The 19,984-nt window shown below is 39.1% G+C and overlaps 1 protein-coding gene across 1 annotated transcript; it reads right to left on the bottom strand.

Annotated features, from left to right (window-relative positions):
* Positions 1-633: 633 nt before the first annotated feature.
* LOC124119379 (UBA-like domain-containing protein 1) lies at positions 634-19,554 on the bottom strand. The gene is made up of 3 exons (XM_046481867.2): positions 19,337-19,554; positions 19,096-19,179; positions 634-2,451 (listed from the first exon to the last, which is right to left on the bottom strand). Exons 1-3 carry the CDS (start codon positions 19,442-19,444, stop codon positions 2,284-2,286), a joined length of 360 nt encoding a protein of 119 aa, XP_046337823.1. The 5' UTR covers positions 19,445-19,554; the 3' UTR covers positions 634-2,283.
* Between the last annotated feature and the right edge of the window lie 430 nt (positions 19,555-19,984).

The following is a 19,984-nucleotide window of genomic DNA, read 5'->3' as shown; positions in this document are numbered from 1 at the left end:
CTCTGAATTTGAGTTAGGCGTGGCATAGTTGACCAAGGAGTGGTAGGTCCAAGAATCGGCCAGTTTTATACCGACTACAGTTTGTGACAGTTCGTGCATTTTCGATTTCGCGAGAAATGGGTGCATGATACCCACATATTCATTGAAATGGTGCGTTTTGGCGATTCGTGTTTTATGTTGCGTTCTTACTCGGGGCTTCCAAAATGCAACCAAAAATATTGATAACACCAACAGGCTTCACTACATGCCAAAACTAGTATCAATTTATAGTTCCGTGTACCTATTTGCTTAAAACTCTTGCGTTTCTTTTGCGTGTGAGTATATATAAATGGTTGAAGCACTCTTAAAATCACTTATTCAAACTCATGAAGAGACACCAACTGCAACGACAGATGGTGAGTTCATGACCTTCACTTATGCATATGTCTTTTAGAAACTAGTCTGAATCCATCCTTGAGGAGACAGGTACTTGGATTACAACACTGTGTTTTAACGTAGTCTGAATCCATCCTTGAGGAGGCAGGTAATTGGATTACAACACTGTGTTTGAATTTATCAACTCCTCCACCATGGCTTTTTAGATATTTTTGCCACTTCGTAATAAAAGGAAAATAAGAAAAAATTTAAGAAGTATTAACATTTGGGATAGGTCATTTAATGGATAATGACAATATACAATGTAAATGAGTGAAGCTTCCACACAAAAGGTGAGACAATAGTGATATTCTGAGCTATGAAGACCAAATTGATGGAAACTGTAGTAGGAAGTAAACACAATATTAATGTTCATACATAATGTAAATTGTTCAAGTCAAATAAACCACAAACACTATGGGAACTATACAAAGTGTCACTGACAAAAGCATCTGTCAAAATGTCTGTACTGATGAAGTCACTATAACGCTGGCTGCCATGATGACTGGCAGGTATGCCAGTGGATTGGCATTACCTTGACTGTCCTGAACACATCTTGTCATCAGGCTTGTCTTCATGCTTGCCCTGAAGACAAGTGTGTCCTCTGGCTTGTCTGCATGCTGGCCCGGAACACATCTTGTCATCAGGCTTGTCTTCATGCTTGCCCTGAAGACAAGTGTGTCCTCTGGCTTGTCTGCATGCTTGCCCTGAACACATCTTGTCATCAGGCTTGTCTGCATGCTCGCCCTGAAGACAAGTGTGTCCTCTGGCTTGTCTGCATGCTGGCCCGGAACACATCTTGTCATCAGGGGTGTCTGCATGCTTGCCCTGAAGACAAGTTTGTCCTCTGGCTTGTCTGCATGCTTGTCCTAAGGACAAGTGTGTCCTCTGGCTTGTCTGCATGCTGGCCCGGAACACATCTTGTCATCAGGGTTGTCTGCATGCTCGCCCTGAAGACAAGTGTGTCCTCTGGCTTGTCTGCATGCTTGTCCTAAGGACAAGTGTGTCCTCTGGCTTGTCTGCATGCTTGTCCTAAGGACAGGTACGTCCTTATGTTTTTCCTTGCTTGTCCTGAAGACAATTGTATCCTCATGCTTGTCCTGAAGAAACTGTTAAGCATCATGTGCCACATTGGTGTGGTGTGGGAAGCGTGAAAACAGTCCGAGAGCTTCGCCCCCAACCAGTTTGGGGGACAAGGCAGACGAAGCTCTACATGCTGACAGCTTTTCACACACATCACTGACTGCCCAACTAGCCAGACTATCTTGGGCAGCACTGATCCAGGTAAGGCAGTGTTCTGCTCAGCTTCAACTACTCTCAGTTGTACTGTTCCATCACACACTCATCACAAGTACTCAAACAAAACAATAACTCTTTCCACATCAGTGTTGACAACAGTGCACATGTCATGCACATGCATCCACTCATATATGTGCACAGGGGAAAACACAAAGGAGACAATTAACTCTTGTTCAGTCTGGTTTGACAAAGGTGATGTCATGAATGTTCATCATATGATACGTAAAAACAAGAACAATGTGAGAAAAAGCAGAAAATTCAGACGCAAAAGTAATTGTCACTAGCACTATAGATGTCAGCATATAGAAACAAAGTTAAACAAATCTTCAACATGATCTTCGCCAAGAGTTTTTTTCACATCCAAAAGTACAAAACAGAAACGGCAGTATTTATATCCCCAGTGTTCCTCTTGTCCTATCGCAACCTTGTGGGTGAGCACACTACACGGCATGCATGTACGCAGCATCAACATGGGAGTATGTGTGGCATGTCAACCAAGCCCTCCATCAACTCAATCCCACTACAAGTCATCCACAGCTGACTCCGCTGGTCAGCCCATTGACCACGACCTTATCGCTGTGCTTCCACCTCCATGCTCTTGGGTGAGTGAGACAGCTGCTGAGGTGATGAGGCATATGGTGAGGACCCAAACTTGTCAGATGTGGATAGCTTGGACAGTGCATTGAGTGCATCGGGGAAGTTTGGTGGTGTGGCAGGAGTGTTGGCCGGAGTGCACAGCTGAAACAGAGACAGTCTTTTAAGACATCATGAACAAGTCCAGGAAGGAGTAAAAGCTGATGTTACAGCTGATGTTTATCTAGGATTCCAAACTACCATATTCGACGTCATAACCGCCCATGGTGATATTTGCTAATATATTGGCAAGTGAACAATCCCAATAAGCGCCCCTTCCTATTGATCAGTGAACACAAAACTTATTTATTCGAGTATAATACGCGCATGTGTGTTATGCGCACCAATAATTATGGGCTATTATATTCTGGAAAAGATATCTCTCGTGTATAATACGCATAGTCCAGTGTTCGAAATACCTGCCTGCCCGACCGTCCGAGACGGGTTAATTTCAACTCGGGCTGCCAGATTTTCAAATCCCCCTGCCTGACGGTCGGGTTATATTTCATATGTGAAAATATTCAAAATATTTCCCGATGATAAGCATTAATTCACATGTAAAGATGAATGATAAAATGTAACCAAAAAGAAACCCCGTTAGCTTATCCTGAGAAACATATGATTATAGGGGGCAGGCAGGTTTTGGTCAGGGCTGGCAAGTATTTCAGCTAGCCAGTCCTGTTGTCTGGCTGAAATTTTTGGGAGTTTCATACCCTGCATAGTCTTTTTCTTTAGTTTCAATCCTTTCAGGCGGTCATACATATGACTCATGATACATCATTGGAAAAAGAATGTCAACAAATCTGCATTGAATTACGCAAGTTAACCCTTTTGTTACACTATTTAAGTGTTCATTGTATACTGTAAATCTGGAAATTAATGCGTCTCCAAATTAATACGACTGCTGACCCCAAAATGCAAATCAATATCAATGTGACTCCCCCACCCCATCCCCAGTGGAATCACCCGAATGATACATATCCTTACCTGCTTACCTTAATCCAATCAAACAGCAAATAGCACCGCTTATTAGCGCTGAGTAGAGCACTTCCGTAAAAACAATTAACAGTGTTATCCTAAAAACAACACATAATTTATATCTACTGACTGGTTCAAAGGCAATTTCAAGATTTACAGTATCTGGACTTATGTTTGTAATCTATCTTAATCATTTTATTCAAAATTTCATTCAATGTTTACATAATAATTTCCGAAAAATCGTGTCCCTACAACACCTACAACATCCGTTCAACCAATTCCATAGAACCCGCTTTCCCACAAACCGCGACAGCGCCAACTCATATTTATTAATGCAACAATTATTTTATTTTCTTGTTTTATTTTTTTGACGAGTCTACACATCAAGATAAACATTTGTCATGGTTAACTTTCAGTGAGAAAATATCTCAAAACGTGAAAAACTATTTCCATTTGCGTTGTTTTTGTTTTGACATCACATGCTGTCATCGAAGCCATCCGGAGAGGTAGCAATACGATCATTTTGATGCATAGATATATACTGTCATGCACCTCACAGTCGTAGTTTTAGTAGCAAAAAATTATTCAAAACAATATGTAAAGCCTCAATCTGTTCTGATTTCAGTGTTTGTTTAAAAACGAGAGAATGTCCAGTCACATGATATGCAAATTAGCCTATGGCAGTAGTGTTATGCAAATTTATTCTACTTTTGAAAACGATGATTAATTAAAAACTAGATGTAGTTTTAGGATATTTGCATTCATTTACTTCAGAAAAAGTTTATAAATTAATCTCAGGTAGGTGGTTGTAGTATTATTATTCACAAGCTGGATATATTGACTGTTGAACTGGTGACCTGTCATCACCAGCACCACAGCCGACATAACAACAATAAACATGTTTGGAGAAACAATATTCAGGTCAATTTTACAAATCAGTAACTGAATCAAAGCAATGGTAATAAACATTAAATACATCACCAAAAAATAAAGGTAAGTAATATAAGGTAATATTTGAAAATCACAAACACAAAGCGGATGTTTATTTTTCAACTTTACCTGCTGATGACCAGTACCGGGAACTTCCTATTTGGAACAATGGGCATCGACGATCATTTTTACTCATCGATAATGTGGAATTGTGTTATCACAAATACATACATATGTAAGTTAATAGGTGCACGTATGCAGGTAGTATTATTTGTAAGAGACATATATATCTAAAGGAGTAAAATACTGTGAGCAGTTGTTTTCTGCGTTCCCCAAAACATGAAATTTACGATCTTTCAATTCTCTTTCTTTCACCAAAATTATATTCTAATAAGTGTCCCCTATTTCTAATTTTGAGAGCGCTTATTTCGTTGAATACGGTAATTGCCCTTGGCATGTAAATTGGGAAAATTCATTATTTCATTCAAACTTGGGATTTTCATTTTGGGGACTGACCATTTGATATTCTGGGGGGATTTTATATGGTGGTTAGATATCTTACTGGAAATCCCCTAGTTGTCTAGTTGTATAATATATGAGGTGTATCACTATTCATATCCTAACATTATCAGCAACAATGGCTGAAACGATGAAGTGTGGTGGTGGCATTCAGATAAAACACAAAGCAGTCTTTTTGAAGCCTTAAACAGTTTCCACTCAACATACCCCTGGTGGGATCACAATTATTTATATAAGTCATAAAAATTGCACAAATAATATACATCTTCACAATCATATGAATTATTTTCAAAGTTTTCAATATTTTACAAGTATACAATTTACTATCCTAATGGGAAAAAATCCCCTAATAAGCACCCTGGACACTTAGAAAATTGACAAGTGCTGTTGCCTATTAAAACCATAACAGCGAGTTAAATTTAGTTAGTTAGTTAGTTAGTTCAAACTTGAGGAAACTAAAACATTTTCGATTACCAGCTGATAACAGTTGCTAGGTAGTTCCATACGCCTTCTACTATGCTGTACTCCTTCTACTATGCTGTACTCGGTGAACAAATCTGTGATATATACAAGAAAATATGGACTGTCATGTAAATTTTATAGGGGGTTTTAACCCCTGGATGCCAGAGGGACATACATGTCCCTCCTCTTCAACCCTCACTTTGAAGTCAAATAAAATACAATTTATACATCACACACAAAAATACACTTCACAGTTTTGAATTCTGTGGGAAACTGTGTGATATCATCCACTGTCATTTTAGGCAAAGCAAAATTACTGAAAATAACCTCTGAAAATTAGGCACATCGTAAATCTCGTCATTTTTTACACATTACTAAATCACCATTCATAGTGTTATTCACATTAAGTTTTGAAATCTAAATTTCGGATATTTACTCAGAGAAATGAATTTTAAAAATAGCATATTATTGATTGCGGGTATCTGTCTTTTATCAAATCACACATGATCATTCCAAAACATGACTGATAACCCTAGAATTGTTTGAATGTTTTGGAGAATATGCAAACACGAAGAATGAAGTGGACTTTTCACCATAATGGATAATGTTTACAAAATCATGTTTCACGTACACCGGTTATGAGACTCCTATTACATCACATGTATTTCTAACTCAGCTGCAATACATACATCCCTGAATTCCTATTTAATCAAATGACAAATGGTCTTTGTCACCATTACAAAGTCTCTAGATGAAGTCAAGTGAAATAAACTAGGTGTGAAAATGAACGCTGTGCTCAGAAAACTGCACTTTTTAAAATGTAAAAAGAAGCAAAATTCAGATTTTACACAGTGTAGCAGTTGCTCCGATATTAAGAAATCCATTAATCTAATCATTGCATACATTGGCTCAACATTTTCAGAATATGCATGGTAAGGGAATCGTAGCTAGAATTAGGGAAGGAGAAATAAATACATTGCAATGATTATGCATATTCAACAGAAAGTTTCCGTCCTGCGTCATGCCATGACTGACACAAAATCATGAACAACGACAACAGTATTTATCAGAATTTCGGTCTATTTCTCTTACAATGAAAAACATAAAAACAAATAAACAATACACAGATTGTCAGAATGTTTCTGATTACTTACATGACACATTTATGCATATACGATCACTGAATCAACGAAAGTCCCCTTGTAAAATTTTGTGTTATGATGTCAATGAACAAGTCATTTTCTAAAAATTGGTCAATGGTAGTGATGTTATATGTCAACATAGTTGTACATGTATGGTATTTTCTTTGAGGTGAAGGTTGGCAAATGAAAGAATTCTACTGATTACAGTTTCAATTATGATGTAGATTTTGCATATCTTTCACATATATTTTCGCATATTTTAATTTCACTATGGATATTTATTAATGTTCAGTATCAACAGGACAAAAAAATTATGAACCTTTGATTATCTCCTGTTTGTTTGAACAATGTTTACATATTTTGGTTGGTTTGTTGTTTAACGCTGCACTATGCAATATTACAGCTATATGACGGCAGTCTGTAAATAATCGAGTCTGGACCAGACAATCCAGTGATTAATATCATGAGCATCAATCCACGCAATTGGGATCGATGACATGCATCAACCAAGTCAGCAAGCCTGACCACCCGATCCTGTTGGTCGCCTTTTACGACAAGCATAGTCACCTTTTACGGCAAGTATGGGTTGCTGAAGACCTATTCTACCCCGGCGTCTTCACGGGTCGTTTACATATGGAATTGACAAGTTTATAATGCCGTATATGATATTTATTTCATTTAGACCAGTGTCAGGGGATGAAATGTAATTGTAACCGTTACAGGTACATATTTCCTTTGGATGGTAATAGTCAACCTTGTAATTCCATAAATATAATTTTATTCTAAAACTAAAACTGAATATATTACATAAACAAAATGAATATTGTCAATTTTACACTAGATTGTATATTTATAATATTTTGATGCCCCGCCATGATGGCCATCCAACTGTGGGATAAATGCATAGTGAGAGATAGGAAATTTAATATTCTACATCTCTGCATAATTTAATGATTGGAGGTAGATGTTGGTCAAGCAAGCTTATCGAAGCTGGGCACAATACGCTGATTTATGGTAAATACAATACCTTTCCAAAGGAAGGTTAAGTTCCATTTTCAAGCACCCCTACTGCTAACAACAGAAAGCTTTCTGACTGAAACTGACTGAACCAATGACACTGCAGCTAGTCAGTTAAAATTATTCTCAGGCTATAACAAGGTCCTAGTTATGACATAAATATATCCCAAGCGCTAAATCTAACATGAACCCAACTGTATATGTACTTGTTATGTAAGCACAAGATACAGGCCCCTGGCCTCAGCAGCAGGTCCACAAACAACATTGTATCACACCCCTCAGCACCACCGGAAACACAACAGCCTCTGGGCAAGGGGGGAAACAAACAGCCACACAATACCTAGGTTTGTAGCATAAATCTTGCCACAAATATCAGAATGTGTGCACCCATACAATAGGCTAGGCAGTGATAAGCTGGATACATATCCTGTGACCTTGTGGCCTAAACTCTGGGGTGACCTGGTTCAGTGAGGTATGACCAGTAAACACCATGCCTGGGCGAACACTTTGATCAACAAAGTAGGCTGCTGACATGAGCCGCAGGTTACACACAAACACAACAGGCCACACTGGATCACACACCAAGACTCACACATAGGTGACACATCCACATATTCACAATGCACACACCAGTATTTAAGAATGCAACAACACTTCGTGGTAGTGCTGATTATTAGAACAGATGTCAGCATGTTTTTATGATCACAAACTATACACTGACACCATCTATCCAAAGAACCCAAACGCATCACTGATAACTATTATGGTATTTATCCATGTGACATTGGTTTTGGGTGCAATTTAGATATCCAATGGTTAAAAATATCAGTACAACATGCAATGGTTACCATGGTATCATGAGCAGCTATACCTTCCGACAACACAGATGTCCTGGGTTTATTTGCTACAATGTCAAGACATAACATTCAGCCACGCCCAAGGTTCAGTAGGTGGCTAGGGAGGTTGTGAGGGAGATACCGCAGTTAACACTGACAATATTAATATTTGTTAGCTCTTTTAACAAGTTCTACATGAAATAACAGGCGCATGCAGAAAGCTACAGCCAGATTTATCAGCAGAATCCACACATCCAGTGACAGAATTTGACATTCTGTGAACTTGTTGACAGTTGGGCGAGACTCATCATGACTCAAGCAGATCTATTTTAATCTGGCCAAATTCTGCAATATTTGTATCATGCAAAACATTTGGAAACCCAATTTACTGATATATGTCCCAGTTATCATCCAAGCTTTTGCTGGCTAGAAGTACCAATCCAATCATCAAAGTCACAAAATGAGCTCAAGTGAACAATCCACACACCATGTGTGTGCACGCGTACATGAACTACTCATGACTAATGCCAGTTTTATAGTGCTAGCCCACTGAAATACCATGCTTTTGCAGTTTAATATGGCCAGTATATACAGACACGTTATATTTCATACTGTATACTGACTCTGACTGAACTGTTTTTGTGTTTTTGTGTTTTTGCCAGATGCCAGCCAAAGTAACAAAATGTACCATATCTTAAAGGGCAAGTAAACTGAACATAGCAACTTTGCAGATTTTAGCCCATTTGGATATGGCTTATCACAAGTGCATGATCAAAATTACATTTGTAAAATGGAAATAGTGTAAAACAGATTATGGAAAAAACAATAGTGCTCATCAGGAGCAAGATCAGCTTTGACAAATGACTGCTAGAAATAGAACAGTATAGATAGAACACCCTATCACACTGCACTGCAATTTAGATTGGACCATGCAATTCCTTCATGCATGTAGGTAGGGGTTGGTTAGACTCCCCCAAATGGCCATTGGGAGATTGATTCGGACCATGCAAGCCGTATACCAATATATATTTGACCAATATTGTGAAGGTCTGATTAATGTCTGATTACTGATCAAGTCATCTCAAACATCTATTTCTTTCAAAGTTATTACTTAGATCATCTCCTTCCTGAACCTGATTCTTATCCTTTCCTGTCTGCATGCTCACCTGGTCTGTACCCTACCACACTGTCCATCTGTCTTCATGTTTACCTAGTCTATACCCTACCACACTGTCCATCTGTCTTCATGTTTACCTAGTCTGTACCCTAACACACTGTCCATCTGTCTGCATGTTCACCTAGTCTGTACCCTACCACACTGTCCATCTGTCTGCATGTTTACCTAGTCTATACCCTACCACACTGTCCATCTGTCTGCATGTTCACCTAGTCTATACCTTACCACACTGTCCATCTGTCTTCATGTTCACCTAATCTGTACCCTACCACACTGTCCATCTGTCTGCATGTTTACCTAGTCTATACCTTACCACACTGTCCATCTGTCTTCATGTTCACCTAGTCTGTGCCCTAACACACTGTCCATCTGTCTGCATGTTTACCTAGTCTATACCTTACCACACTGTCCATCTGTCTTCATGTTCACCTAGTCTGCACCCTATCACACTGTCCATCTCCTGTCTTCATGTTCACCTAGTCTCTACCCTACCACACTGTCCATCTGTCTGCGTGTTCACCTAGTCTATACCCTACCACACTGTCCATCTCCTGTCTTCATGTTCACCTAGTCTGTACCCTACCACACTGTCCATCTGTCTGCGTGTTCACCTAGTCTGTACCCTACCACACTGTCCATCTGTCTGCATGTTTACCTAGTCTGTACCTTATCACACTGTCCATCTGTCTTCATGTTCACCTTGTCTGTACCCTACCACACTGTCCATCTCCTGTCTGCATGTTCACCTTGTCTGTACCTTATCACACTGTCCATCTGTCTGCATGTTCACCTAGTCTGTACCCTACCACACTGTCCATCTTTCTGCATGTTTACCTAGTCTGTACCTTATCACACTGTCCATCTGTCTGCATGTTCACCTTGTCTGTACCTTATCACACTGTCCATCTGTCTTCATGGTCACCTAGTCTGTACCCTACCACACTGTCCATCTCCTGTCTTCATGTTCACCTAGTCTGCACCCTACCACACTGTCCATCTCCTGTCTGCATGTTCACCTAGTCTGTACCCTACCACACTGTCCATCTCCTGTCTTCATGTTCACCTAGTCTATACCCTACCACACTGTCCATCTGTCTGCATGTTCACCTAGTCTGCACCCTACCACACTGTCCATCTGTCTGCATGTTCACCTAGTCTGTACCCTACCACACTGTCCATCTCCTGTCTGCATGTTCACCTAGTCTGCACCCTACCACACTGTCCATCTCCTGTCTGCATGTTCACCTAGTCTGTACCCTACCACACTGTCCATCTGTCTGCATGTTTACCTAGTCTGCACCCTACCACACTGTCCATCTGTCTGCATGTTTACCTAGTCTGTACCCTACCACACTGTCCATCTGTCTGCATGTTCACCTAGTCTGTACCCTACCACACTGTCCATCTGTCTTCATGTTCACCTAGTCTGTACCCTAACACACTGTCCATCTGTCTGCATGTTTACCTAGTCTCTACCCTACCACACTGTCCATCTGTCTGCATGTTTACCTAGTCCATACCCTACCACACTGTCCATCTGTCTGCATGTTCACCAAGTCTATACCCTACCACACTGTCCATCTGTCTGCATGTTCACCTAGTCTGTACCCTACCACACTGTCCATCTCCTGTCTTCATATTCACCTAGTCTGCACCCTACCACACTGTCTATCTGTCTGCATGTTCACCTAGTCTGTACCCTACCACACTGTCCATCTGTCTTCATGTTCACCTAGTCTGTACCCTAACACACTGTCCATCTGTCTGCATGTTTACCTAGTCTCTACCCTACCACACTGTCCATCTGTCTGCATGTTTACCTAGTCTATACCCTACCACACTGTCCATCTGTCTGCATGTTCACCAAGTCTATACCCTACCACACTGTCCATCTGTCTGCATGTTCACCTAGTCTGTACCCTACCACACTGTCCATCTCCTGTCTTCATGTTCACCTAGTCTATACCCTACCACACTGTCCATCTGTCTGCATGTTCACCTAGTCTGTACCCTACCACACTGTCTATCTGTCTGCATGTTTACCTAGTCTCTACCCTACCACACTGTCCATCTGTCTGCATGTTCACCTAGTCTGTACCCTACCACACTGTCCATCTGTCTGCATGTTTACCTAGTCTCTACCCTACCACACTGTCCATCTCTTGTCTGCATGTTTACCTAGTCTCTACCCTACCACACTGTCCATCTGTCTGCATGTTTACCTAGTCTCTACCCTACCACACTGTCCATCTGTCTGCATGTTCACCTAGTCTGTACCCTACCACACTGTCCATCTGTCTGCATGTTTACCTAGTCTCTACCCTACCACACTGTCCATCTGTCTGCATGTTCACCTAGTCTGTACCCTACCACACTGTCCATCTGTCTGCATGTTTACCTAGTCTCTACCCTACCACACTGTCCATCTGTCTGCATGTTCACCTAGTCTGTACCCTACCACACTGTCCATCTGTCTGCATGTTTACCTAGTCTGTACCCTACCACACTGTCCATCTGTCTGCATGTTTACCTAGTCCATACCCTACCACACTGTCCATCTGTCTGCATGTTCACCAAGTCTATACCCTACCACACTGTCCATCTCCTGTCTGCATGTTCACCTAGTCTGCACCCTACCACACTGTCCATCTGTCTGCATGTTCACCTAGTCTGCACCCTATCACACTGTCCATCTCCCAAGCTCTCTTCCTGGCAGCCTGCGACATTTCCTGTTCAGCTTCCTCAGGCCTCACAAGGGTCAGAAATTGAAGTATGTGATAGTCTAGTCTGAGGTCATTGTGTCAGTCACTACACTGAGGGAGGATGAAGGGTATGGTTTCATCCAACTATCCAAACATTGTCCATGGCAGCGGCATTGTAAAATAGCAACATTTGAAAACAGTAACATGCAACTCCATCCATAGCTTCAACAGGTACTAAAAAGAATCCCATTTCCTAGCTTCAACAAGAATAGAACCAAATATCCTGTAAAAGAAGATGCTTTAAATTACTGTGAAAGCTACATCAGATGTGAATAATAAATACACTGACTTGAGTGACTTACTTCTGTGACCACTTGGTTATCATGACTACTCAGGACTACTGTTACTCCATGAGAAGCAGGTGTACAACCTGCTGTGGCCATGTCACAGGATCTATGCTGCTCTTATTCACTTCACGTTTGTTTGTTTGTTTGTTGTTTAACACCACACTCGGCAATATTCCAGCTACAGTGATCCCTTGCTATTGTGCTCTTCGATAAAGCGATACCTCGGTTACTACGCGCGGTAACGCATGGCTCCCAAACTTTATATAGACTTGTAATACTGAGAGTTTTACACAGACATGATTGCATTGTTAATCGTTGTTCATTTGCACATAATGCTTCTCATTGCATAATCAACCGTTTATCGCTGAATGGAGTTCTAGTAATCTGTTTGAAAACATCTGCGGGAAGTCCCGGAAATACAATTCTTCTACTAGTTAACTTTTCACACTATACATCCTTTGATCTTAGAAGCGCATGCATGCAATAAAAGAGAACCACAAGCGAAGTTTATATTCTTAATTATTGGGCAATCCAATTTGAGGCGACACTGTCAACTCACATGTAGTTGCTGTCACAACAAGGCGGTCATTCCTTTTGATTCGGATCAAGTAACCGTATCAAACCAATTAATCTGGCTTGAATGTGTATCTATATTTGTATGAATGTGTATGAATGCGCATAGTGCTGGTCAAAACTCTCGTTTTCCGTATTTTAAGCAACATGACCAATCAATGCCACTGAAACACTCTGTACTTGTGTAATGAATTGTGATTGGCTCTTCACTCATAGCGTCTGTTACTACCATTATCGATCAATATTTTCATGTAAGTAGACTACATTCACATTGAATGTGACAGTTAAGGCTTGTAAATAATAACAAACGGCGAAAACAATGGATATATATGTTTACACTATGAACGGTAAACAACTTGTATCATTGCAATGTGCGAGACAAGGCTAAGATCGTGAGATTGGCCGAGTGCCCTCCCCTGCCCCGGCCTCGGTTAAACGGCTCATCGTCTATAACGTCCACCAATTATTTGGACCCCATTGGTAGCGTTGTAGCGAGGGACCACTGTATATGACGCAGTCTGTAAATAATCAAGTCTGGACCAGACAATTCAGTGGTTGAAATCATGAGCATCAATCGACGCAAATTGGATATGATGACAATATTGACATGCATCAGTCAAGTCAGCGAGTCTGACCACTTGATCCTGTTAGTTGCTTCTTACGACAAGCATGAAGACCTATTCTACCCTGGATCTTCACGGGTCTCACTACAAGTCTTTCAGTGACTTACTTCAAGATATTCATGTATTATTAACACTTGTGAGACATTTTTGCAATGTTAATGCTCTGAATGGGAAATCTTAGTAAAAGCATGACAAGATACATGCAAACTGAATTTTTTACTAAGTTCAAGTTTACAAAGTAGGCCTCCAAAGTTAAAAGTATCTTCATTTAACTATGGTTTCTGAAAACATTTCAAACATCAAGCTGTCAAGTTGATTAGAATTGATTACTTATAAAGAATGATGTTTGCTTTGCACCGCCTGAGAATTATTATCTTCTATCAATGTAGTTCGTTAAACTGAGTTATTGGTTGGAAAGGTCGGGTCACTATAAACATGATAAATCTGTCAGATAAACCCATCATGAAATGTGAACTCAAAGACTTTCCATCTAAAGATTATACTTGTTTTAATTATAAAAGTGTACTGAGCTGATTGACCAATCTATTTCAAACTATTTGATGTGCCAAAAAATAAGACAATGGTATTTTTCATCCATGACAATCAGGTACTGTTTGTCACATGTTAAAGAACTCAAGTTAACATATGCAAACTTCCAGTACGATTCCTATATTATTCCTACTCTAAAAACTTAATTTACTAGTTAGAACACTTTAACATGTTTATGATAAACAAGCAATATCTAACAGTTTATCATTTAACAAAAGCCTTTATCCATGACTTAAGCCTATGATATAAAGACATGTATGTCCTACCCCAATGACATAAGCATGCACAGTATGCATAACTGTCGTGCATTGAATTTTTTTTTACTGAAAACGTTTTAATAGATAAAAAAAAAGTGATGCAGTGTTAACAGTGTTATTAAAGGCAACTAGATGGTACTAAAAAGATTGATGGTATCAAAGTTAAAGCTGACTGTCACAGATACATTCTGTAGATAACATGCCCATGACCAATGTCTTGACCAATGATGTCCAGTTGTTTTACGTTGGCACACTTTAGCATGCCGAAATCTTGCAACCAGTGGTTTATTGGAAATTGTACTGAGAAAGTCAAACCATCCACTCTGTTGACATGAAAACTGTGCAAAGTAGCCAGGTACTAGACATAAATGTGACCTACAAACTGGTACAAATCCTAATTCCTTCAAAATAATGATTAAAACATAGCTGCTATACAAATTGTTTCAACATAATTTACAATCCTACCCAGTTAGCATTCAGACTTTGGCCCAACATGGCTATGGTTGGCAACATGTTGTCATCAGATTTCTTACATACACCCCAACATTTTTACAATGTTGGTTACATTTCGGAAATCATATTCAAGGGATGCTACTCTTAACGGTCATCAGAGTACTGTTTTCATCGAATACTGCTGTAAGTGTTCGATTAATGTGTTTTTGTAATGTCATACTTTGTTTCCAAACCTTATTTGAGAAAACAACAACCATTGTCCATTCAAAAATTCCAACTTAAGTAATTTTTCCTCGAAAAATGGAAAACACAATATTCACTTACTTCCTGATTGAAGCTGAATAATATATTTTAAGTCATCACACTGATGGCTTGCATAATGTAGCATACATTGTAACAATCAAATCTGATTTTGTTCAGTATAATATAGCTGGTGGTGATTGTAAGGACAAGTTCGTGCAAAGAGATGTGCGCCGAGCAGCTTATCTGATATTACATAAGTTACAGTGTCTATCTAAGTTTTGAAAGTGGGAGGTACATGACAGTAAGCGTGACATGGCATTTCAAAATGTACATTGGTTGTTTATATTCTTGAGCATGTTGAGTATAGTCTGAAAGTGAAAAACAAACTCAATTGAAAAGGTCAACTCATGCTTAAAAGGGGCACTGATCTAACGCAATTCTCCAGACTGGTTGTTGCCTTTGTTATTGTTTTTTTCCCTGTGAGTACTCGGATGATACGCTACGCAGCTGAGCGTGACCAGAGACTGGGCTACCGTCTGCAAGGACAGCTAAATAAACGCATTTTTGAACACTGATTGGTTAACTGTGATCTATAAAGATTTCGACAAAGGGTGCATGTTAATTAATTTTTTCAGCCTAAACAAACAGACAAAAAGAACGGCGGAGCTCATTGGATGTCGTCATTTGGAAATACCCCAGATGGTTGTTGTTTAATAATTAAAAAAAGTATCCATGCAGTGAAAGCATTTTAGGATTTCGGATTGCGTCGATAATACGATTACTACTCCCTTGTTGTCATCCACGTTTTCTGGTATAACCCTACACTTGTGTATTTGTCGTCATTCACTTGATGCTCAGTTAATGAATTTATTACAGGTATAATTAGTGGTAGCACCACTTAGATTACCTTACAAAGGTTCCCATTTGGCATTTATTGTGTCTGGGGTAATTATTCAATCTAAATACAGGTTTGAAGTGAGGTGAAATGTGTGTTATGTAATATGCACGTGGCAGCCCAGCAAGAGATGAATGATCAGTTGATTTACTTTTTTTGTAAATCAACGGATCGTTCCTAGTCATCAAAGGATTAACAGAAAATACGTTTATTGATTAATCACTGTTATCTTGCACAGTGGATATGTCAAAAGTGAGTGTTTACATATCTAGGTTTACTAAAACAAAGGGAATACTCATATCATGGCGTGAAGTGCTGATGTAAAAACAACATACTTTGTTCAAAGGGTTAACTGATAATACGTTGATTGATTGCTCATTGTTATCTATCACTCAATGGATTTTTTAGGAACCGTGGACGTTATGAAAATAGTTGTCACGTGGGCTTTCTCAGCCGACCCTTGAGACTTGACACCTATGTGAAACACCTGAAACAATCTAAGTGATCAGTTGAGAAACGAACACAGGTTATAATATCCCGAAACAATATATATCTTTTAAAATATTTGATTGTTACAGAGACACGTGACATCGAATAAGTTTCTTTGTACAGCTGCAGACGAGTAGGATATTGTTCCTTTGTGTGGATATTCACGGATACATTCCTCGAACAAGGAAGCTGCCTTAAATTTATACACATAAATTTGGTAGGTTGTAATTATGGTATTTGCATTTTGTTTTCCTTCATTTGCTGTAGCATTGAACCGATTCGTTCTTGTTCCTCTAATCTTGTTTGGGAAATTCTTCAATGCGCGATAGACGTTGTTTTCACAAGTCTTTTCCTTTGTAAGCGTGTATATATTACCGTCAATTTGTAAAATGTGATTCTCTCAGGCAATTTATAAAATGTGTAAATATTTCAGGCATTTTGACTAAAAAATCTGTCCAGATTGACTAAAATTGATTAAGACGATCCAACGGGCCTAAAAACATCACAACAGATTATTATGTAGGATGAGAAGCCAAACAACATAGAAATGTACTTTTCAACGTAACATTTGCAGTCTCTTGGTGATGACATTAAACATCAAAATGTTTGGAATTCGTTATCATAATAATACAGATGGAAATGTTTTTCAGTCACTTTGTAAAATAACTGAATATTTAGGCGTTTAATAAATTTGAAAATGTTACACTTTTTGACAGTAAAAAGATATACACACTATAAAAAAAGCAATGCTCAGGTGAAATATTGACTTTGTGTTGCAAGTCAAAATAGTGTAAACGAGAATCGCAAAATTACCAAGCAAGTGACATATCAAAACTTCGTCATCATTACCGATGCTACCCACAAAGATACCTACATTTCCTTATTATCTCGAAAACTGTATTTCATTTTGTTGATCAATGTGACCATACGCCCTTATTACTACCCATGAAAATGACTAATGCGCTTACGAATGGCGCGAACTAGTCTAGATTTCTGCTCTTCATCCGGGTACTCACTGGGAAAAAACAATAACAAAGGCAACAACCAGTCCCGCGGAATTGCTTTAGATCAGTGCCCCTTTAACTGATGTGCCCCGTGAAGATATGGGTTAGAATTGTTCATCAGCGACCCATATGCTTGTCGAAAGAGGTGACTAACAGGATTGGGTGGTCAGGTTCGCTGACTTTGGTTGATGTCAATTGCTGGATTGTTTGGATCAGAACTGATTACTTACTGACTGTCGTCATATAGGTGAAATATGAACAATTCACAAGACTTTTAAAAAAAACCTAAGCATTCCATGTACATGATATAATAACAACATGCAAACTAACAGTGAACGATGTAGGAAGCATCACTGCTGTCAAAACTTTGTGAGTTCAGTTTTCGATCACCACACAGTAGGATCGTTTTTATTGATATTTAAGAGGGACTTGTGACATAGTCGCCTGCAATTATTTGTATATGTTTTGCAATTATTAACTGCAGAAGGGAGTTATTGTTAAAACAAAGTGAATAGGATGAAGTATGGCCATGAAATGTCAGGTTGTCAATTTGCAGATACTTGAGATGGAAAGTTCAAAGTGAACATTCAACTTTCGGCATTTATTGGTTCCTAAGTAAGTAGCATAACTGGCTTAGTTTTGTGCAGACATTTTAGGCTACCTTGGATGCATAAAGTAATAAATCAGACATTAATTAATCAAACGTTTCTTTGTCAATGTTGGGCCAACACTGGCAACAGTTTTTATCCAATGCTGACCCAACTGTCAAAACAACATTAGGTCAATGTTAGCTCAATCGTCTGAATGCTAGCTGCCTATGGTTAATGCTTATTTTTCATATCAGAAACTACTGATATAGGACATTCCTTCAAAAACATGTGTCATCAATTTGTCTGCAATGGGTATTGAAACAATGTTTCAACTTCAATGTTCTTTACAATGTGGCAAATGCAATTAAATAATAACAAGTTGATGATTTCCAACAATTTAAGACTGAACCGAGGGGTTTATCAAATAGTGATTGAAAATTGAAGTAGAACAATAAATACTGACTCATCATCAGATGCCTTGAACATGTTATTTGCAAGGAACCATTATGTACATTCACCAAACTGCATGAATATGGCACTGAATAAATTATAATATTCATTTGCCAGGAAAACTCTGCAAATGACCCAAATACATATATTTTGGCCACAAAAATGAAATTGAAATTGAAGATTACAACAGAAATGTGCATCACTGAAATGACAACACCTTTATGTGAGTGAAATCCTTTGTTAAACAAAGCAATCCTAACTAGGTGCGGCATGCGCAATACATGTAAACACAACAGGGTTGGTTGACGGCGAACTCAAATGAGAAGGGTGGAACGAGTGATTAAAACGCTCGAAAACCAGAACTTCTATTGAATAGCGAACCTGACATACAAAATGCTCATTATTACATTTTCGAAATGAAATGTCACTAGAGGATATATAACGCATGTCACATTTTCAACATTTGCCGGAATGATGTCATCAAATATGGACGACTGTGGCCCAAATACTCACAGGGTAATTTCCGTTGGCGTGGTTTCCGTTACATGTCCGACAAATTGGCGATGAAGCATCTTGAAAAAACATACTAAGAGCCGCCTGTAAGGGAAAACGACACAGAAATGAATAATCTTTCGATTTATCAATGAATTTTCACAAATGATTAAGTACTGATACCAGGAATCGGCACCGAATGTGACCTATTCCAATGATAAACATTCGCCATGTTTACATCCTAACTCGTCAGACTACCTACCTCGAATTGCCATTTCGCTGCTTGCAATAACTGTTTCGCCTGTTCTGCGTGACAACCAGCCGCCATGACAAACTGGTTTATCATAACCTGTTGTTTGAGGTTATCCATGGTTATACCTGTCGTGAAATGGCAAAAATTCCAAATGTCGGATAGCACCAAAAAGTGTAAACACAAGTCGCAGTGCAAGTTGTTGTTGATCGAAGAATGAGAAGAAAATAGCATATGGTGTACGACAAGCAACAACTTGTTTCGGGTCGGCGGTTTTCTGTTGAGTGTTATCAATGAATGTATTCATATGTTGTTTTTTTTATGTTCTTCTTGTAATAATATAAAAAAAGAAACATATGAAAATATACATTTCACTGATCCAGTTTACTACTTGGGCGTGAGAGAACTTCGTGGATCGTGGACCGATTAATCTGTGCAAATGTTTGGGATCGTAAAGTAAGATAACAAGTATATTCCGGCGGGGAACGGGGCGTCATTTGATTCACACTCCCTCCCCACTCCTTTCTCGTAAATCACTAATGGACCCCAATGACATGAACGAAAACAATAAAGCACCTTTGTACAGTTTGTAGCACTGAATTACATAGGAATTCATCGCTAACCTCCGCCATCCTTGTCTGATATGATCCGCTTCTGGCA

Source organism: Haliotis rufescens, unplaced genomic scaffold (genome assembly GCF_023055435.1).
Source record: "Haliotis rufescens isolate VD_foot unplaced genomic scaffold, xgHalRufe1.0.p SCAF_28, whole genome shotgun sequence".
NCBI lineage: Eukaryota > Metazoa > Mollusca > Gastropoda > Lepetellida > Haliotidae > Haliotis > Haliotis rufescens.
Note: the sequence above shows the minus strand (reverse complement) of the source record. Positions and strands in the feature narration are given on the sequence as shown.

What these genes read in the sequence shown, in the direction of transcription:
- LOC124119379 (XM_046481867.2), bottom strand. Translation starts at nt 19,444, where the DNA reads ATGGATAACCTCAAACAACAGGTTATGATAAACCAGTTTGTCATGGCG. An exon ending in CAGCGAAATGGCAATTCGAG is followed by an intron (nt 19,180 to 19,336) that starts GTAGGTAGTCTG and finishes TTTCCCTTACAG; the next exon opens with GCGGCTCTTAGTATGTTTTT. An exon ending in ACGCCAACGGAAATTACCCT is followed by an intron (nt 2,452 to 19,095) that starts GTGAGTATTTGG and finishes TCTCTGTTTCAG; the next exon opens with CTGTGCACTCCGGCCAACAC.